The sequence below is a fragment of the Schistocerca serialis genome, chromosome 1, assembly GCF_023864345.2.
Source record: "Schistocerca serialis cubense isolate TAMUIC-IGC-003099 chromosome 1, iqSchSeri2.2, whole genome shotgun sequence".
Taxonomy (NCBI): domain Eukaryota; kingdom Metazoa; phylum Arthropoda; class Insecta; order Orthoptera; family Acrididae; genus Schistocerca; species Schistocerca serialis.
The window spans coordinates 794868123-794891451 of NC_064638.1; the positions used below are offsets into that span (position 1 = coordinate 794868123).

The 23329-nt window shown below is 37.9% G+C and overlaps 2 protein-coding genes across 2 annotated transcripts in view; one reads left to right on the forward strand and one right to left on the reverse strand.

Moving 5' to 3' along the window:
- LOC126483725 (valine--tRNA ligase-like) overlaps positions 1 to 10025 on the forward strand; it is a 215685-nt gene extending 205660 nt beyond the window's left edge. The window contains exon 19 of the mRNA XM_050106834.1: positions 9467 to 10025. Coding sequence (XP_049962791.1) covers positions 9467 to 9561 — 95 coding nt within the window. The 3' untranslated portion in view covers positions 9562 to 10025. The remainder of the gene's footprint in view (positions 1 to 9466) is intronic.
- The window catches only part of LOC126483745 (protein masquerade), a 245907-nt gene continuing 228927 nt past the window's right edge, over positions 6350 to 23329 (reverse strand). The window contains exons 6-10 of the mRNA XM_050106889.1: positions 21418 to 21618; positions 17097 to 17325; positions 10649 to 10926; positions 9031 to 9185; positions 6350 to 6907 (exon numbers count right to left, since the gene is read on the reverse strand). Coding sequence (XP_049962846.1) covers positions 6740 to 6907; positions 9031 to 9185; positions 10649 to 10926; positions 17097 to 17325; positions 21418 to 21618 — 1031 coding nt within the window. The 3' untranslated portion in view covers positions 6350 to 6739. The remainder of the gene's footprint in view (positions 6908 to 9030; positions 9186 to 10648; positions 10927 to 17096; positions 17326 to 21417; positions 21619 to 23329) is intronic.

Genomic DNA, 23329 nt, shown 5'->3' on the forward strand with positions numbered 1-23329 from the left:
TGCTGATGGTGTACAAGGTCACCTCGGCATTGTCCTACAATCTAGTCCTGTGCAAGGTTTAGTTGGCAGTCCAAAGGTGCTGGCTAGAGGATGTTTCCTGCCAGGCTAACCCAGTTTTTTTTTGCAATTATTTCACGCTGTACTACCAGCTCATTGCCATATAGGGTGTCTTAAAGTTGGTCACAGAGGACTCTGACTGCCAGGATGCCATTTCATTCCCACTCCAACCCTGCCTCCTCCAGCTCCTTCATACATTGCATTGGGGGCTGATGAAAATGAAGATGTTGGCTAGTTAATGGCCCAGCATGGATACAAAAATGGATTGCACGTGTTGCTCCTGACATGCCTGCTCTCCCTCAATGAAGAATCCCCAGTTCTATATTTTACCATGTGGACCCAGCCTGGGGAGGGATACATGTTGAGTTCACAGGGGCCATTTCAGGACACAATGTGGTTTCTAGTGGTAGGTGCCCTCTCAAACTTTCCATCTGTTGCATGCACACTGTCCACCATCACCCTTACTACCATCTGTGCCCTTGAAAAGATTTTTACCATTAAGATGATACCTTGCACTCTGGTGCTGGACGGTGGGCCACAAGTTATGTTGAATCAGTTCAAGGCTTTCTGTCACCACAGTGACATCTACCATCTAAAAATTTCACACTGCCTCCATTTCTGAGCAGTTGGTTCGCAACTACAAGACAGATGCGGAAGGCATTGCAGGTGTCATCGACTGAGTATGCCTTCCTCATGATGTATTGGTCCACCTGTGTCATAAGGGTCAGTCCAGCCAAAATCTTGTATGAGCACAGGCCCTCTGTTAGACCTCATGCGTCCTGTACAGCATGCCTACACTGCCCTGTGTCTGGGCACGCATTGTAGTCCAGCATCCTGGGTTGTCTGAAGAAATCATTGTAGGCCACAGGGGCCATCGGCTGTTTGACTTGTGACTGGAAGTGTTTACCTGATTGACCACTGTGACCAGCTCTGTCCACAACCGCAATCGCAGTTGGTGCCCTTGTTCTTCTGTTCACCTCCAATCCAAAGCCAAACACCAGGGTCACTGCCAGATGGGTCCTTTGCCCTCTCCTTGAACCTCTGGTGCCAAGGTATGACCTCCATCTCTGCTCAGTTGTGGGTAGTTGATGGGAACTCAGTTTGTTAACCTGCGGATGGGGAACCACTCTCTATACCAACTGTCCATCACCAGAAGAATCTCATGCTGTAGGCATGCTGCTGCCTCCGTTGCCACCCTCAGTCCTTGTCTGATGCTCCTGCCATGTCGCAGCATGAGCCAATGGTTCTAGATCCACTGGTAGAGAGATTTCAGCCTCCCCACTCTCCCAACCCTATCGGCACCAGCATCAACCAGGAAATTTTCGGCCCTACATGCTGATTTTAGGATGGAGTGATTTAATATCCCTACCAGTGGACATGATCGATAGTGGATCAGAGGAACTACAACTCAGTGTCTGTCAGGCACCATCAGAAGCATGATTGCATGCTTTTGTGGAAAAGGCTGATAGCAGCTCAAATCTAAGTGAGCAGCTGCGAGCCAATCTTTTTTAGCACACTCCCTAAGCTCAGTTAAATCTTGCCTAGCTGCTATTCAGATGTCAACCCTGCTTTGGACACTGATCTTCTGATTTATGTTCTTGAGGTTATACAGAGCTTCACTCACAACCACCCCAGCTTTGTTCGTGGATTATGCATTCATATTAGGTGCAGCCACTTTATACAGCTTACGTGATTCTCCTCCCTTAGGTTAACTGACAACTGATAGGAAGGGGATCTAACCATAAAGGTAAATAAAATAAACCAGCCAAATGGTGAAATCAGTAGCCCTGTTATGAGAAGATAAACACTAGGAAAGGGGAGCATCATTTACTTTTTTCTATTTCTTACTATAAATGCCCTAAACATTTACAAGATTACTAGGAAAGTTTTACAATACAATGCAACAATAAGTCACTGGAAACTGATTGTGGCTGTGTTCTGAGAATACTTTATACTTACATTGTAGCTGCTGTGCCAAGTCCGTCAGAGCAGTCGTTCACTAACAGGGTTAGTTTGAAGTGCTTCACCGTGGTCACGAAGTAAGATTCGGGCAGCTTTGCAGTACAACTTCACACATGGTTTAAACATAGACCAGTGCTTTGAAGAAATGACTCTTGCACTTGGTGAGTGTGTCCACATTGTACAACTATATTCAGGTAGTACAGAGAATTCCAAAGAACAAAGTTCAGTCTGGAGGACGGGAAGGTCACGATCATGTTACAGAGGAAAACATTGATGCTGTGAAGAAAATGCTGGGCAAAGACGGGTGAGTGGCCTATAGGCAAATAGAGGATACCTCAGGGCTAACTTCACCAGCAATTTGTTTGATTCTGCACTATCATTTCCAAATAAAGAAACTTTGTTGTTTCTGGGTACCGCATAGATTGACAGAAGAGCAGATGACACGATGTGTGACTTGGTGTTGGGGGATGTTAAAGAAGTTTTCTAAGGGACAATCTCAGTATATGAATAACATCATGACAGGTGGTGAGGCTTTGCTGTACTATTATGATGTACCAACGAAGTCTCAAAACAACATTTGGGTCTTTGTAAATGAAGACACACTCATAGCTTTCAGGAAATCCTGATCAGTAAAGAAGAAAATGATAGCTGTTTACTTTCTTCTTCTTCTTCTTCTTCTTGGTTTTTTTTTTCAAATCAAGTGGAAATGTGGAGCGTGAAGTTTTGGACACACAGAAGACAGTCACAGCTAAGTGTTACACTGAGCGGTGCCTGCTCAAAGTTATTGAGTCTTTGAAGAATCTGCGACTGAAGTTAAGAATGGACACTTGGTTCCCCTGTCACAACAACGGTCCATCTCACCACACCAAAGCATGCACCGAATATTTGCAAGGTACAGGACTGAAACTTCTTGAGCACACTCCTTACAGTCAAGACTTTGGTCCTTGTGGCTTTGTACTTTTCTCACATGTGAAAACAAAGCTGAAATGAGTACAGTTTTCAAGTGATGAGGACCTCCTGAGGGCTTGGGACAACAAGTGTGCCTTACTCCCTATAGAAACTTGGGAGAACTGGCTTAGGGATCAGTTTTGGAGGATGGAGAGGTGTATTCAGTGTGGCAGAAATTACTTCGAAAAATTAAATAAATAAAGCTGTATTGCAAAACTTTCCAAGTAATCTTTGTAACATGAAACTATAGTCACCAAAATATTTTGTGTTAAACAATTCACATGGGGAAAAAAGAACTGTGTTTTTGATCTCATCAAACAGTACTACAGTGCAATAATTTGATTTCCTGTGAAAATTTACCCTTGTACGAGGACACGATACATTGAAAATCTGTATACAGCATATTATTGTTGTTTGGAAAAAAAAATATTATTTTTTGCTGTATCTTGTTAAGCATCAAAGTTTTGACAGCTCATTTGAGAATGTTCCATTATTGTATCCCTTTACCATTCAAACGCATATCTAAATAGCTGTGCTAACATTTTATGGTTTTTAGTATTTCTAAAATAATGGGGACAGGTACTGCAATGCCAGTCTCATAATCAGATTCATTGTTGTTACCTTTGGAATGAGATCTTTTGATCTCTGAGTGATCTTTAAATAGTCTTGGACTTCTATAATCCACACTATACACACATCATCATTATCAGTGACAGCAACAAATTTGTCCAGTTGTACTATAAGACAGTCCATTAATGTTGATATTATCCCAGACATTTCATTGAATGGCTCAGTTTCACTATCTGCCAATTTTTTACATGCCTAAAAATTGAACTTGGGAGACTGTTGTATGGTGAAAACAGTTTTCAGTTGTCTTTGGCAATATCAAACTCCATCCACAAGCCATACGTAATACATGTAATAAACTGACAGAAAAATCTTCAGTTGTAACTAAATATTTTCAGAGTGGTTGTTTTTTATAGCGAAATTTAATGTTTTGTATAGTACATTGACCTCACAGTTGTAATAAAAGATTTGTGGTTTTTCCGAAGCAAAAATATAATCTTTTTAGGTTTTACTTTAATATATGGTTCTACCAGAGACTTATCAACAAGTATGAGTTTATGATTTTCTCTTAAAACTGCATATCCTGTGGACTGGAGATAAAAACTGAAAAAATTGCAAAAAGGTTGGATATTAAGGAGATAGGACCTGTATAAGTTGAAAGAAAGAGAGGTTACTGAAAGTTTGCGAGGGAGCATTAGACAACAATTGAATGAAACAGGAAAGTAATACAGTAGAAGACGAATGGGTAGCTTTGAGAGGTGAAACAGTGCATGCAGAAGAGGATGAAATAGGTAAAAAGACAAGGGCTAGTAGATATCCATGAATGTCACAAGAGACACTGAATTTAATTTATGAAAGGATAAAATATAAACCTACAGAAAATAAAACATGATAGAAGTAATATAACTAGGAGAAAGATAGCTATTTCCTACAGGAAAAATAAAGAGGTTTTTGGTGAACAGAGAAGCAGCTGTATGAATATTGAGAGTTTATATGGAAAACCAGTAATAAGCGAACAAGGGAAAGCTCAAAGGTGGAAGGAGTGTATATAGGGGGTATACAAAGGAAATGGACTTGAAAGCAATATTACAGAAAGGGAAAAAGACATATGGGAAGATGAGATGGGAGATACAGTACTGTGAGAAGAATTTGACAGCACTAAAAGGCCTAAGACAAAACAAGGCACCTGGAGTAGACGGCATTCTGTCAGAACTACTGATATCTTTGTAGAGCCATGACAAAATTATTCCACTTGTTTTGCAGGATGTATGAGACAGGGAAAATAACCTCAGATTTCAAGAAAAATGCAATAATAATTCCATTTACAAAGAAAGCAGGTGTTGGCAGGTGTGAATATTATCAAAGTTTAATTTTAATAAGTCATGGTTGCAAAATACTGACATCAGTTATTGACAGAAGAATGGAAAAACTGTTCTAAGCTGACCTCAATGAAAATCAGTCTGGATTCCAGAGAAATGTAGGATCAAGCAATGGAGTACTGACCATACAACTTTTCCTAGAAAACAGGATAAAGACATGAAAACCTACATTTATAGCATTTATAGACTTAGAGAAAGGTTTTGACATTGCTGACTGGAATACATTCTTTTAAATTCTGAAGGTAATTGGAGTAAAATACAGGAAGTCGAAGGCTATTTACAACTTTTACAGGTACTAGAAGGTAATTATAAGAGTTAAGGGGCATGAAAGGAAAGCACTAGTTGAGAAAGACATGAAGAATGGTATTAGCCTATCCCCAGAATTATTCAGTCTGCGTATTGAGTAAGCAGTAAAGGAAACCAAAGAAAAATTTGTAGAAGGAATTAAGGTTCAGGAAGAAGAAATAAAAACATTGAGGTTTGTTGATGAAATTTTAATTCTGTCAGAAACAGCAAAGGACTTGGAAGAGCAGTTGAATGGAATGGACACTGTCTTGGAAGAAGGATATAAGATGAATGTCAACTAAAACAAAATGAGGATAATGGAATGTAGTTGAATTAAATCAGGTTACACTGAGGGAATTAGAGTAGGGAAGGAGACAGTGATTTATTTTGAGTATTAGGATAGAAAATAAAATGGTGGTCAAAGCAAAGAGCATAAAGTGTAGGCTGCCAATGGCAAGAAAAGTGTTTCTGAAAAAGAGAAATTGGTTTGGCATCAAATATAGATTACTCAGTAGAGGGTCAGGTAGATGAAGTGGGTATTATACAGTCATCAGATGGTTTGTTTTTCATTATTGACCTGTGGAACATTACTCTGAAAGCATTTTTAAATGTGAATAACACTTACACTTTTTGTAATACAATGTTCCACCAGCTGCGATATAGTCGCGTATACGAACAGTGATCCAATACTGTCAAATGTTTTTTATTCCAGTCTTTGATCACAATATCAGTTCTTTTGACGATGACCAGTTTCAGTACGTAATGATATCCTAAGATCTTTTCTACGCCTTATCACTTTAGGACATGGTGTAGAAAAGATCTGAGGATGGTCATTACATACTGAAACCGGTCACCGTCAAAAGAATTGATATTGTGATCAAAGACTGGAATAAAAAACATTTGAATACAATGTTTGTTGATGTCTTCATGTCTATTGCCTTTTGTATTTACAGAACACTTTTAAAGATAAATCATCAAAAAAACTGATTTCATGGGCACTAAGCCAATATAATACATTTATTTACAGAACTGTGAGTGCTGCTACATTTATTCGGATACTGAAACATGTTTTTGACACACATTTATTCATACAAAAAATGAATTTTAAAAATAGCCATTTAATGGCTCAGTCATTGATGTGTATATAAATTAACAACAAATATTTACATTTTCTTACTATATAATGATAACTTGTGATATAAAAATAAGTTTTTGGTATATTGTGAAACTTATATGTTCTGTGGCATCAGTCAGATATTATAGAAGATGATATTATACAATGTTTAAATTTTAAATACAGTATGCATTTGATGTGCTGTATTACACTTAAAACTGAAATACTTTTCAACTATCAGACATCATGATTGTATTTTAGGCATCAAACCCTGAGATAAATTCTATTGCATTACTTATGATGTTTGATGGTGATTGATACTACTGCACTAAATGATACTGTAAACTCAGTGATAAAAATATTTAATGATGATATAAATAGAATGAGTTATTTACAGAGTGAAATTATGTTCTATTATCTCTGTTCGCTACAGATTATTTACACTGATAATCTGATTAATCCAACCAATGAAGGAGGAAACTTTCACATAGACACCTGGGACATCAGCTCGGCCACATCCAAATCCCCAAGATACCAAACCTGCTAGTTCATAAAATCCATCATCTTGACAAACCAGTGGCCCACCTCCATCTCCCTACAAGACAGAGAAATGAAACAAATAACTTTTCATTGTAAATACTAAACAGACCCACATGGCAGATTATAAGATTACATTAGTCTGGAAAAAAAAAAAAAGAAATAAGTGAGTAGTAACAATTTTTTCCTGTTGTTAATTTTGGAGGTAAATTAGGCATAATGTCTTTTTGATATTTAGACTTGTCTTTTGAGCAGTTTGGTTAATGGTCATCTTGCTTGTGTGTCCCTGGAGACTAAATTGTGCTGGCACTGCAGCTCAGTTAGAATGGGGGTTGTGTTGGGGGGATTGGATGAGGGTCGGAAGGAGATGAGGAGTGGAGGGATGGATGGCTGGCAGGAACAGAAAGCAGGCATATGAGATAAGGCTGTGCCATTGGTGAGATTTCTCTCGCATAGGCAGGGGGAGTTGGCCGTTGAAAGTGAATTAGGAGGGGAAATAGAACACAGGAAGAGAGAGTCTACAGTGGGGAGGATGTGAGTATAGAATGAGTGAGTGGTTTGGGGGTCATGAAGACAGAGGTGGAAGTGGGTAGAGGAGAGGGATAGGGTAAATTAAGGCCGGGAAGATTACAGGATCAAATGATTTGTCACAAGGACAGTTCTTATATATGTAATTCAGAGGAACTGTGGTCGGGGGAGAGGGGGGGATCCACATGGTGGGGGCCTACTGAAGATGAACTTGGTATGGTCAGCAGCATGTTCCACCACTGGGTGGTCGACTCTGCTTTTGGTCACATTCATGCATTCAGGTGGACAGCATGTTGATGGTCACTTCCACATAAAATACCGTGCAGACGTTACAGCGGGCTGGTGTACGTTGTGATTACTTCCACAGATGGACTTGTGTCTGATAGGACAGGATAGGACATGCCTGTGATGAGAGATGGAGCATAGTGTGCTTGTTGGGTGCAATGAACAAGTCTTTCATCTTGGTCAAGGGAAGATAATGTTAATTTAAAGTATGTGTATATAGATGTCTGCCTCTCATGCATGTCATCCTGTGATACTAATCAACTAGGAAAGAAGCTAGTAAGTCTCATTCTCATCTTGATGGCCAATCATCTCATTTAAAACTCAGTTTGTCCTTTTTTACATGTCTATAATACTATTGTGTTTTCAGTTTCAGCAACTGGTTATTAATGTGTCAATCCCATGTGAACAGAACAAGCTGTGCAAAATCTAGAGATCAGAGAGCATTTTTGTTTAATATACACAAAAACCTCTCCTTCCAAGCATCCTAGTTGCAGGACTAATTATTTGCACAGTACACGAAGCATTTTTAGTGCAGATAATTTTTCTATGCCCATCTGATTAGACTATCAGTTTAGTGGTGTGTGTGTGTGTGTGTGTGTGTGTGTGTGTGTGTATGTGTGTGTGTGTGTGTGTGTGTGTGTGTGTGTGTGAACATGAAATTCTGAACATAACTTGAAGATAAGTTGGTAGATCAAAGGTATGGTGTGACAAGTCACCTTTTCCTTGATAAAACGTTTCGGCATTGGTTGTTCCTGACTTATGCCACTTGCAGTGCACATAGGGTAGGCTTTACAACCACTCACATAGGTAACAGTGAAGGGAAAACTAAACAAAATAGTGTGTTTGTAAAATATTTTACAGTTGTTGAATTAGTGGTAGCCATCTACTCCGTGGGGATGGAGGGAGCGCATTAGAAAGGGTTTTACATAGCTTTGTTTGTTATCTGATAAGTAGACATTTGGTAGAAGAATCATAAATTTAAAGAACTTTTACCAATTAAAAACTTATTATTTTTCTGCAATATGTGCTAAATTTGCAGAACTGTTAAATATGTATGTCCAGTTTGCAAACAGTTTAGTTGAAAAAAATCTCATTTCTTTAAATTTTGGTTTGTAGATGTTTCCTAAACCTGCTACTACTTGCCACGTCTGCCTTGTGTAATTTGAACAACATAGCCATGTTTTTCCATAGTTATTCTGTAAACAACTTTGAGCTAACTATCAAGAGTCTTATATGACTAGTTCCTCATCAGTAGTCTGCCACTGGGTAAGTCAGTATATTTGCAACACTGAAATATAATTGGAGAACAGAATGAGATATTTGACTCATAGCTTCACATAGACTATTTTTTGACAAAACAGATCTTACCTGACATGCATCATTTCCTTCTTCTCCACCAGCACAAAAACTGCTTGCTGGAAGGATAAAGATTTTTTCTGTAACTGCATTGATTTTTCTTATACATTCTGCATCACTCACAATAGGTATTTCAGCTTCTCGGACTCTCAGTGGGATAGGACCAGCTGAAACAATAAATTTTTATTATTCAGTTTACATTATGAAACTGAAAAAGAGTTACAGGAAACTAAGTGGGTTGAAATAATGAACTCCTTTGGACGACATATATTTTTTTTCTGTAAGCCTTCAAAAACAAGTATTATATGGTCTATTTTGTTTTATTTTTCCACCCCAAAGAGCTTATTTAATCACTCCTGTCCAAAGTAGTGTATATTTCTTCTTGTTTATCTTGATTGTATTCTTGAAGAAAGATTATTCTTGTACAGTTGAACAATTTTTGTGTCAGGTTCTGCAGCTGATATTTCTCCTGGTTCGGTGTCTTCTCAGTTCATTCTGGAATGCAGCAGCTCCACTTACATGGATTTTGTCTGTTATCTGTAGAAGAACTTCTTAGAACTTCTTCCCATCACTACTTATTGCATGTAACCTGATATGCAGATTTGAGACAGATAATAACATTATTTATGGGGAATATGTAAAATGCTTAGAAGCACAGAACATAGTGCCAATGAAAATTTACTGCCATTTATAGTGATGTAAAACCCAGATGTCATTAATAAGTTGACATTGCATTGTCGAAGCACGTAAGTTTTGGTTGGTCAGTGGAAAGTCTTATGGTGATTGTAATGGATGTCCGTACCTCATCAGTGAGGATCACTGAGGGAAAGTCATAGTGGCAAACTGTTACATTAAAGGTACTAAATGTAGCAGTGTGAAAATATCAATTCTTGTAATTGCAATGGACCTTTCAGAACAAGTTGTGTTAGGTGTTGCGTATGGGTGTGTGTGATAATTGACAATCCTTACCTACAGATAACTTAAGGTGAGTGCCATTAAAATAGAGAAAAAAAGTTTTATATATTGTAGCTGGGGTTGCATAGGGAGGTATTTTGACCATCCATATTACAATTCTCATCTTATTCCCAATTATTTCTATCTTTTGTTGCACCTGTCAAAGTTATTGTTGGATCAACATTTTCACTTAATGATGAAGTGATGAGGTATGTGTTATGCTCTAGTTCCAAGCCATGATGGCAAACTTCTGTGAGGCAGAAATACAGAAATTCATCTCACTGTACAAAAAGCATCTCAATTGTGACTGTGCTGAGAGGTATCTCAACAATTCCTGCATCTGTTGCAATAAATATTCCCAACAAACAACGTTTCCTTTTTGTTTGCAGTCCTAAGGAAACTTGTTTCCAGGACAATTCTAGAATTAAAAAGTACATGAGAGTTAGGCTTGGCAACATTATTCAAAGTTTCTGATTGAATCTGTATCTCAATGTATATTCCTAATGTGGGAAGTTGAAATATTACTAAGTTTCTCAATTCAGTCAGCATTCATTTTCACTATGTTTATGAAATGAACGTGACAATAAATACTTTATTACTGTATTGCTTCAAACACAACTTGTTGTGAGAAGCACACACATCTCACTAGATACTTCTTACAAAGTTATATACTCACTCTCTCCCATATATCCATATCCCGTGACAGTGCAGCGCTTTCCAGCTGCTTGACTAACTCCTCTGGCAGGCAAGCAGACTAGACACACACCATCCTTGAGCTCAGCTTGTCCATGTAACTTCAGCAATGCTATGTCATTATCCAGGGTTTGGCTGTTATGGTTGTGATGGATGTATGTTGTTGCTACACGCAATGTCTGTGCACCTGGGCTTCCATACTTACGTGTCAAATCATGGTCACCAACACGCACGTAGATAGCATCACCAGATCTCACAATACTGGAATGAAAATGAACTGTACTGTGAAGTTTGATACCAGAATTCAACAACTAAATTTATTATTGAAGTTACTAAAGAGCTAATTGGATATGGCAGTGAATAAGGCATGATGTCTTAGTTTGTTTATTCAATTGGAAATGATAACTATGTACCTTAACAACAACCTGTGCATCTATAACAAGTGATTTGCATGAAGCATACAGCAATTTTTAGAATTAGATCATGGCAAACTGTCTTTCAAAAAAGCCTTGGACACTCAGTCCTATATGCAGTAAATCCATGGATCAAATTCTCCATCCCGCCTGATGTTGAAACTACAGGCAATATACCAACAATGTTAAATTGTGCATTTAAATTCACACTCTTGCATTAGGAGCCTGTTACTGTACCATTGTTTGACCATCGTACAAACTCACATACTGATGATACTCTCATATGGAAAAAACAGTTCTGACTATTCAATGCAAACAAGGCACAACATCATGATAGAATTCTACTTAATTTTACTTTGAATACACTGTGAAAAAAGACCTTTATTAAATAATATTTATTAACAATCTCTTGTGCAGTGAATAATACTTTGTAACTGTAAAAGAGGATGTCATGACAACACGTGGACCCCTTTCACCTTGGGGTCTCAGTGATCTGTCTTTCCTTTCTGTAATTTCTTGACTTATCCTTCTTTTCTCAATGAGAAAGCAGCTGATAGTTCCAAAAGTTAGGAATAGTTTTTTTCCACTTTTAAATTTATCTTTTGACAGTTCTGGAACTTCACCTCCTGAAGGTAATTTACAGCCAGATCATACTATCTGTTTATGACACAAGATTAGTGGGATATAAATATAAGGATTACCTTCACAAATATATTCTTGACTCATAAATGTTTGGAAAATAGATCCCACTAATTATACAGTGCACAGTATAACACAGAGGTATTTGTCAGAAAATATGTGAGCAAATGTTCAACAGAAACAAAAGTAACATCGAGTGTGACTGAGGAAAGCTTTACAGCACTCCTGATGTTCTCCACCCACTTAAAGAATTTATCAGATGGGATTAGCAGCACTCTCCGGTAGCTTGTAGCTAATGCTGTTCTCTCTAGGAAAATATTGTCATTGAATGATAGTAAGGAAATGCTGAATAACTTAGACAATATTTCCATTTAGTATATTGAATGGCAACTTCCTTAAATGTGAATAAATGAAAGATAATACCCTTAACAAACATAAAAATATTGATAATATCTGATCACCAGATCATAATTTCTGAAGCCCTTCACATTGATAAAATACCTAAGGTAATATTACAAAGCAATATGAGATAAGATGCACACATGAAATTAGCAGCAGAGAAGGTGAATGGAAGGCTTACATCTACTGGTGTGGTACTGGGAAAATTTGAGGCATCTGTAATGAAAATAGCATATTATGTGCTAGTGCAACCAAGTATAGAATGCTGCTTCAGTATTTGGTGTTCTTATCACATAGACATGACACACATATCAAATTCATAGACATGCTGTTAGGATAAAAACATGTTGGTACACCTCATATGAAAGTGTAACAAAAATACTCATATAATTTTATTGGGAATATTTGGATGAAGCATAGCTTCATTATTGCAAAACCCTATTGGGAAATTTTTGATAACCAATGTACAAGGCAGATTGTATGGCAGTTCTATTATCTCCATGCTTTATCTTCTGAGGAGACCTTGAGAATGATATAAGAGGGATTATGTTGCATGCAGAGGCACGGGACGGTTTTTTCTTTTCCTTTCTGTTCCCTACCTGAATTGAATATGACAAAAATTCTAATATTGATACTGCTATCTAGATTGCTGTTATGTTCAAAAGGACCAATTTTTTGTGTATTCTAGTATTCGTATGGATTGTAGCCATGTATGGAAGTGAAACATGGACGACAAATAGTTTGGAGAAGAAGAGAATAGAAGCTTTCGAAATGTGGTGCTACAGAAGAATGCTGAAGATTAGATGGGTAGATCACATAACTAATGAGGAAGTATTGAATAGGATTGGGAAGAAGAGAAGTTTGTGGCACAACTTGACCAGAAGAAGGGATCGGTTGGTAGGACATGTTCTGAGGCATCAAGGGATCACCAATTTAGTATTGGAGGGCAGCGTGGAGGTTAAAAATCGTAGAGGGAGACCAAGAGATGAATACACTAAGCAGATTCAGAAGGCTGTAGGTTGCAGTAGGTACTGGGAGATGAAAAAGCTTGCACAGGATAGAGTAGCATGGAGAGCTGCATCAAACCAGTCTCAGGACTGAAGACCACAACAACAACAACAATATTGTATTGTATTGTGTATTCTAATGTTGATACTGCTATCTAGATTGCTGTTACGTTCAAAAGGACCAATTTTTTGTGTATAGACATTCATCCTAAAGCTTAAAAAATGTTAGCACCAGTGAAACATTGTTGTAGTTTATATTGGAGTGAGTAAAGCTGGTGTAACCTTCTTAAGATTGTGCACATATATAGTTTCATTGACAAATATTTAAGATGAATTAAAAATTACTTTGCTAATGAAAGTCATTGTCACAACCAGTTTTGTAAACCAAAACTGGTCCACAAGATAATTATATACTTTATAAAATCTGAAGTTTACATTATTATTGATGAATATGATAGTGTTTCACCAAGCAGTGACAGAACAATCCAGTAACACCACTATCAATAAAAATATGCATCCTTTACTCAGTAGAATTACAAATGATTTTTGATAATGAATACTAACACTAATAATACTATACCCTATGTGTACTATACATTCTGACAAAGATTACCATAAGTTTATTGACATAATTTTTGACAGGAAATATGCACTTTCATGTATACACAGTTAATTTTGAAAATGTGCTCCACAGAATGACACATATTTCATATTATCTTTGTATCAAGAATTTATTATTGTAATGTATTGGTATATGTATAAGGAAAACCAGGTATATAATCCTTTTACTTTTATGGATTTTCATACATATATAAATAATATATAAAATGCATATTAGAACCATCAGTTGTTTTTATTTTAAACCAAAATTCTACCAGTTTCTGTCTTGGACTGTCATCACAGATGAAGGTTTAAAATGGTTTAAGCCACCATATTGTGCTAGTCATTACTTAAAATGTGCAGTGCATTTCATGAATATAAATATATGACATAGGACTTTAAAAGCAAACATCCAAATACAAATTGTATACAGACACTATATAATTGAAAACTATAAAATTCTTTATATTTTATTTCAAAGACATAATTTTATGTTGTAAAAGATTGCTACCATCTGGTGGCACTTCAAAACATGATGTTTTCCATTTATTGTCTCATAAATGTTTCCTATGAAATGTCAACAAGACACAACATGAAAACATTTCATACATGTCCAATGTAAAAGGTGATTATAATTGAAGTTAAACTTTGAAAACGCTGTAGAAATAACACCTCTGATCAGAATGACATCAAATTGCAATGGAATATTGTCAAAGAAGTGGGAAAAGGTATGGCAGAAGAAAAAAAACTGCGTAAAAATTGATCAATAGATGGTGCTGTATGTGTCAGAATACATAAATGAAAAAAACCTGTCATACGCATGACCCACTGCAGCTGGCATAAACATGCCGGATACATGGTTTTTCCTCCTTTCGTGTCTGTGACATTCACCATGACTTGTCTCAATGCTGGATCGTGCTCTGCTTGTAAAAATATATTACAAGAATGATGACACTGTGCATACATCACTCTGCAGAAGTTCTGGACACTGTAGGGTTTTAAAAAAAGGCATTGGTCTGACGACTACTGTGGGTCTGGAGGAAATGATTCAGAAATTCGAAAAGACAGGTTCTTTTAGTGTGCAATCTGGTAGAGGGAGGAAACAAATTGATTCAATGTCAGTGGAAGCAAAGGCCACAGCAATGCAGGAGGAGACGAGTGGTGGTGTGCAAACATATAGTGCACAGAGAATTGCCTGAACATTGGAAATACCCATGACCACAGTGCGTAAAATCCTGCAAAACATCCTTCTTTGCTATCCATTCAAAATTACACATGTGCACAAGTTGCTTCCTGTTGACCTGCCAACAAGAGAGACCATTGCTTTAGAATTTATTGCTTGCATGGAAGTGGACAATGATTGGCTGTGGAATATTTTATGGACAGACAAAGCCCACTTTCATCTGACAGGATATGTCAATACACAGAATTGTCAAATACAGGCAATGGAAAATCCACAGGCAAATCAACTAGTACCACTTCATCCTGAAAAGGACACTGTATGGTGTGAGTTTAGGGCATCATTTAACATAGGGTCATATTTTTTCGAAGAAACAGGTGCTACCATTTCTGTTACCTGTACTGTCACTGGTAAGCGCTATGCGTGTCTTTTGTGCAACCATGTCATTCCATCTCGCCAACAGCATGGATATGTGGATGGGAACATTTTTATGCAAGATGGCACACTTCTGCACATTGCAATTCCTGTTACGCAGCTGCTGAATCGCCGCTTCAGAAATGCTAGAATTATCAGCCACCATTTCCCTACAACCTGACTGTCCTGATCATCTGATCTTAATCCATGTGACTTCTGGCTGTGGGGCCATCTGAAAGATGTTGTGTTCAGTGTTCTGCTTACAAACTTGGCAGCATTGAAGGCATGCATTACGCAACACATTCTGAATGTGACCCCGTAAACACTTTGAGCAGTTGTGGAACATGCTGTTTTTCGATTTCAATTTGTTGCGAAAATGTTGAACAGCACAGTGAACATGTTTTGCACCAGTCACACAGAAATCAATAACCCAATTTGATTTTGACAGATGCTTTTTATGCAGTTTTTGGCATCAGGACAATTAAAAACTGGTGTGAGTGATGCTTTTTATGTGGTTTTTGGTCTAAGGACAATTAAAAACCAATTTTTACCATCCGATATATGACCTTGCCGTGGCGGATGGACTTACATAACTTATAGTATCACACCTGTACACCCCTGCACACTGAGTAGTGCAGTTTTTTCAACATCAAACGTACACCTTAGGCATTGTTGTACAATTCATTTGTCATTTGTAATTGACTACTACTAAATTATGATGCTTACAGTGGCATCTTTTGCTGCATTTTGTAACTATTTATTTTTCTTCTGCCATATGTTTTTCCCCTTCCCCGATAATATTCCGTTGCAATTTGACGTCATTCTGACCAGTGGTGTTATTTCTACAGTGGTTTGAAAGTGTAACTTTAATTATAATCACCCTGTATTTTATTTGTAACTATTGGGCACTCAGCTATTGTGTTATTGTATGACAAAGAGGGTACTGTGGAATGTCATCTCTATAAGGTATGTTTACCTTGAATTTGCAGTTTCTGTTGGTTTGACATTAAAATTTTTCATAACTGTACCTCCATATACATTACAGTTGTATCCAATTAATGTGAACACTCTACAGCACGGATTGGTTCAGTAAAAAAATTTTCTATGCATATGGTCTGAAGATGGTGGTTTAATTATGCTGAAACTAGTAATCATTGTGTATTTTTCTGCAAGCTGGGCAAATAAACTTCTCTTATAAGAACAACAACTTTGTCTATATATTTCATACATAGAATATACACATGTCTGTAGCAACACTGTCCACATTGGCTATGTGTATTATTATCCACGGCATCCTTGCCATACAATAATATGTTGAACATTAAATCATTCACCAGTTTAATTTTTGGTGAAGCACCTTCAAATCAAGTTGGGGGAACCACACATTTTCATATTCCTAGAACTCATTCCATATTATTGTAGAATGACACTGCCTTACCACCACATTTTTAGCAAGTATTATATTATTGTGTATCAGTTTTATATTAGGTACTTGTTATAAATGTTAAGCTGAATCATATACCCTAAAGAAGATTAGCATATTCATGTTCTGGATACTTTGTCCATTTGAAGTGCAAATGGGAATAATTTTACCATTCACCTATATATTATGGATAACCTTCAAGATATATAGACACAATGAACAGTGTGACAGATGTTAGATACATTTTATGAGCATCATATGAAGAACATGCCTAGCTTTCACATGGAACCAGGAATTTAAAGAACTAAACTAAACAGTCAACATTATCTAGTGATAAATGCATAGTCTGTACTCACTTTGTAACACAATGTGCAGCTGTAAGAACCCACTGAGTGCCAATGAGTGCTCCACCACAGAGATATTGGTTTAGGGAATTTATGAGAGCGACTTGCCAGCACCATTCACCAGGATCCCCATCCTCTCCACCTACAACTCTACCATGGCGTGCTGTACCCTTCACACCACATACATACTTGCTGTAAACTGGTGGTCTTGTTGTTGAAGTGGTAGTTGTGGCAGCCACACCTATAGGAGAAAATACTGCTTTGCATTTATTGTGATTAGCACTAATTAAAAATGAATACATGTGAGCATACTTCTGTACTAATATCATGTCATCCAATTCCAAAAAGGTAAGATAAGCATTATTTAAAGATAAAGATGTGACACAGACATAAGCGTTTAGACAATTTCAAATGATAAAGGTGTGGTGGCAACACAAGGGTCTGTTATTAAGCATTAGGATTCTCATCAGTTATGTTTCCTTCATACCTATTATGTATGAATGCTAAGTACCGGAAAAGTAGACACTGTTGTGGTCTTCTGTTCGAAGACTGGTTTGCTGCAGCTCTCCACTCTAGTCTATCCTTTACAAGCATCGTCATTACTGCATAACAACTCCAACCTACAGCCACTTGAACTTGCTTACTGTGTTCATCTCTTGGTCTCCCCTTATGATACTTTGATGTCTCAGGATGTGTCCTATCAACCAATCCCTTCCTTTAGTCAAGGTTTGCCACACATTTCTTTTCTCCCTATTTCCATTCATTACCTCCTCAGTAATTAATTGATCTACCCATTTAATTTTCAGTGTTCTTCTGTAGCATCATATTTCAAATGCTATTAATCTCTTTTTGTCTGCACCACTTATCATCCATGTTTCACTTCCATGTGAGGCTACACTCCACACAAATGCCTTCAGACAAGACTTCCTAACACTTAATTTATATCATATGTTAAAAAATTACAGTTAAAAAAATTCTTGCTATATTTTATATCATCTTTACTGTGGCTATCATCATTATTTTGCTGCCCAAGTAGCAAAATTCATCTTTTGCTTTTACTGTCTCATAATTACCTCAACATCACTTGATTTAATCTGACTACTTTCCATTACTCTGATTTTACATTTGTTGATGTTCAACATATATCCTCTTTTCAAGACACTATCCATTGTTAATCTCCTCTTCTAAGTCCTTTCCCATCTCTGTCATAATTACAATGCCATTGGCAAAACTCAAAGGTTTTATTTCTTCTCCCTTGTTTCCTTTACTGTTTGCTCAATGTGCAAACTAAATAACACCAGGTATAGGCTACACCTCTGTCTCACTCTGTTCTCAACTACTGCTTCCCTCTCATGTTCTTTGACTCTTATAACGGCTGTCTGGTTTCTGTATAAGTTGTAAGTAAATGTTTGCTCCCTGTATTTTACTCCTTGTACCTTCAGAATTTCAAAGAGTGTATTCAATTCAAAACTGTAAAAACCTTGCTCTGATCTATAAATGCTGTGAACATTGATTTGCCTTTCGTTAATCTATCTTCTAAGTTAATTAGCAGGGTCAGTTTTGCCTCTTGTGTACCTACATTTATCCAAAACCCAAACTGGTCTTCCACGAAGCTGAAATTAATCAGATGAGGCCCATATAAACTGAAAGAACCAGGTATTGTTGATAAATCCAGGTGGGAACAATGACAATGTTATGAAGAGGCTAGACTGCTACTCACCTTATAAAGGAGATGTTGAGTTGCAGACAGGCATACATTTGAGCTTTTGGCCAAAAGACCTTCTTCTAAAGTAGAAAACACACACACAGTCACACAAGCACAACTTGCACACCCATAACCACTGTCTCTGGCTGCTGAGGCTGGACACATACAATCAACTGTGCCTGATGGAAGAAGCAATCCATGGGTGGTGGGAATGAGGAGGCTGGGATGGGGAGGGGGAAAGATAGCAGCATAGGGGTGGAGAGAAGGTGTAATACTGATTGTAGGAGTATGCATGGATGTGATGGGGACAGGGTAGGTACTGAATGGGAGGGGGGGGGGGAGGGTGGGAGGGGAGCAGAAAAGGAGAGAAGTAGAGTAGGGACAATAGACTAGTGGGGGTGTTGGTCAAATAGAAGGTTTTGTAATGCGGGAGTGGGAGCATGGAAGGGGATAGGCTGATTCCCACTTCAGCACTACACAACCTTCTGTTCAATCGAAACACCCACTAGTCTATTTTTCCCTCCTCTACATCTCTCCTTCTCTGCTCCCCTCCTGCATCCTCCACCCCCCATCCCACTCACTAACCTAGCAACCCTACCCTGTCCCCATCACTTCCTTCCACACTCCCACAAGCAGCGTTACATCTTCCCCCAGCCCTATCCCGCTATCCCTCCCCCTCCCCACTCCAGCCTCCTCCTTACCCTCAACACCCATGAATTGCTACCTCCATCAGACACAGTTGGCTGCATGCAGTCCAGCCTCAGCAACTGCTGATATTACACTATACTCCTTAACCCAAAGTCCTATTCTTCACAGATGTTTGAGACTTGAAAATGCCTCTAGAACTATGAGGTGCTATTCAAAATTTTCAGGACTGGTGCTGCCATCTGTTAAAAACGTTACCTTTGGACTAATGGTCACCGTCACCCTCAAAGTAGTTCTCATCCGCACGTATACACCGGTCCCAGCTCTTCTGCCACTGGTCAAACGGTTTCTGGAAGTCCTGTTCTTTGAGGGTATTTGCCACCACCTGTGATGCTTCTTGAATCCTCTCTAGAGTGTCGAACCGATGGCTTTTCAAGTTGAGTTGCAGTTTTGCAAATAGTGCGAAGATGCAAGGTGCCAATTCTGGTGATTACGATGGGTAGGGTACGACCGCCATGTTGTTTTTTGCCAAAAAGGTCCTGGTGAGCAATCACATGTGACAAGGCGTGTTGTCATGGTGCAGCAGCCAGTTCCTTGACACCAAAGTTCGGGCCGTCATCGCCACACGTTTTCACAGAGCCACCACAAAACATCACAGTAGTATGTGGAATTCACTGTTTGGTTGGGTGGGACAAATTCTTTCTGCACAATTCCCTTGGTATCAAAGAATAACGTGATCATGCTCCTCACTTTGCTCTTCATCTGCCTTGCTTTTTTGGATCTTGGACAGCCTGGGCTCTTCCACTGAAATGATTGTACGGCTCATGCTCTGTCCCCGAAACACTTATTGAATCTTTGCAAGGGTCTCTGTAGCACTTTTCCCAAGATTCACACAGAATTTGATACACACATGCTGTTCTGTTTGCAGATCCATCATAAAATCGCCACACACCAAACATAGAGTATTATGGAAATAACTGTGGACACGCAACACGTCCTCCCAACTGAGTGCTACTCCGCACACTGACTCATCAGATATGCAGCTCTCGCCACCTAGCAATGCAAAGGTCTACTACTCCTTCTTTCCAGATGGCAGCATCAGCCCCGAAAATTTTGGATTCCACCTCCTATGTAGTTTCATTTGATTAAAGTGCATATGCCTGGGTTCCAAGGAGAATCTCCTATTTCATTTGATGCTGAGGTGCTATTCCAATACAGCTGGAGAGCCTCCACAATGCTGTTCAAGTTTAGGGGGAATACCAATGCGTGAATAGGAATTTGGATTGAGGAAGAAGGCATGCTAGGGTAGTCCAAGGAGCTGTGCAAAGCCACTGTGCCAGGGTGGTGTAGTGGTTAATGCATCTACCTAGATAGCAGGAGACTTGGATTCAAATCCTGGCCTTGACACAAATTTTCATTTGCTGCTTCAGTCTGCTTACACACATCATAGATGTTTGAGACTTGAAAAGGTTTCAGGAGCCATATGGTTCACTTGATTTTATGTTCTTCTTCATGTAACTGAATTGCAGTAGCTAATTATTATTTTTTAAAGAGCCTTCAAAATCTTGTAATCTACTATACATTCATTTTGAAATTTATTGACTACATAAACATTCTCGCTGCATGTATTCCATTGATTTTACAGTGGGTTAAATATAAAATTTATTTCTTGTTGGAAAACTGGATAATGTTCCCTTGGCACACAAAATTGACTGTTGAGGTTACAAATGCTTCTAGACGGGAGACATTGGCAGATAGAGTGAAATTAAATTTAATAAATCTCCATTTGTGACCATATATACACAGAAACTGCATCCTTGTGAAACTGATAAACAGTATAATTATGGCAAATTGATGTAATTATATTTTTCTAAACAAACATCTACAGAAAATGAAATTAAATTGTAAAGGAATTTGCAGGCAACATTTAACAGATACAAAGACACAAAAAACCACAAGAGAAAGGAAAGAAAAAGAACTCACTTGTTGTATATGGGTTGTGTGGTGCTGGATGGTGTGGTGGCCTTAAAGTTGGACGATATGGTTCAACTGCAGTAACAGTATGGTTCTGGTCTGAGGAATGCCCTGATTTCTCTTCAATTGTTTCACGGATGAGAGTTTTTGATGCACAGCATTGTGTGCCAGACTTACGGCACTTGAAGAGATCTGTCATTTCTGCATTACCTGCAATATACAAGTTTTTAAATTATATTTATAATATTAGAAACCACAAAAGTTGAATAAATGCTGTTCTTTGAACCCACTGAAGATGCTAGCTATACCAGTACCACAAATTCTAATAAGTTCACAGAGGCCAGTGATATTCTGTTTGAAAAGTGGCTTGAGATGTAATGAATTTTTAGTAATTCCAGATCATCTAGATCTACATGGTTACTCTGCAGTACAAATATAAGTGTTTGACAGGAGGTGCATAGAACCACATTCAGTCCATTTCTCTACCATTTCACTCTCGAACATCATGTGGGAAAAATGAATACCTGTATCTTGCTCTGTGAGCTCTGATTTTTCTTATTTTGTCATGATGGTCATTCCTTCATATGTGGATTGGAACCAACAAAATATTTTGTCATTCTGATGAGAAAGCTGGGGACTAAAATTTCATGCAAAGATCTCAGCACAATGAAAAATGCCTTTCTTTTAATGGTTGCCACTTTAACTCCACGACACTCTCTCCACTGTTTTGAAATAATACAAAATGAGTGAAATTTTCTGATGTCCTCCATCAGTCCCATTTCGTAAGAATCCGACACTGCAGAGCAGTTTTGGAGAATAGGATGGACAGCTTAGTGGAGGCCATCTGTTTAGTTGAATTGTTGTACCGTCTAAGTATTCTGCCAATAATATGCAGTGTTTGATTCATCTTTCCCACAATGTTTACTCTGTTATGACTCAGTTTCAGTTGTTCATGTTTGTAATCCATAGACACATAGTTACAGAAAGAACCTTTAAATTGATGGTTTATCATGTACCAAATTTTAACAGAATTTTTTTAGTACTCACATGAAAGACATCACACTTTCTATTTTAGAGAGTCAAATGACATGTTTTTTGCACCTTGCAGACATCTTGTCTAAATCATTTTGTAATACATTTTGATCTTTTAATGATTTTACTAGGTGGTAAATGATGGCATCATCTGAAAATAGTATAAGAAGCTACTGAGATTGTCTCCTAAATAATTTATGTAGATTAACAATAGCTCCATTGAGGAATGTCAAATAAAACAGGTATCACCAGATGACTTCTCATCAGTTACAACGAACTGTTACAACGAACTGTGTTCTTTCTGATAAGAACTCATGAAACCAGTCACATATGTGATATGATATACCACAGGCACACAATTTTATTAGAAGCCTTTTGTGAGGAACAGTGTCAGAAACCTTCTGGAAACCCAGAAATATGGAATCAACGTGAGACCTCCTCTCAATAGCACTCATTACTTTGTGTGAATAAAGAGCCAACTGCACATCACAAGAACACATTTTCTGAGTCCATGCTGGTTCTGTGTATGTTTATGGTATTTTCTTTGAACCATTTCATAATGTTGGAATACAAAATCCTACAACAAATGTGTCAGTGATGTGGATCTACAATTTAACAGAATATTCATAATTCCTTTCTTGAGTATTGGGGCTATTGGTGTGACCTGTGGAGCTTTCTAGTTTTTGGGTATGGATCTTTCATTTGTGTGCAGTTGTATATGATGGCTAAAATGGAGCTGTTTCACCAGCATACTCTGAAAGGAACTTAAATGAGATGCAATCTGGACCAGAAGACTTTTGTTTGTTAAATAACTTAAATCCATTTGTTGTACTGAGGATATCTACTTCTAAGCTGCTCAAGTCAACAGCTATACTTGATTTGAATTCTG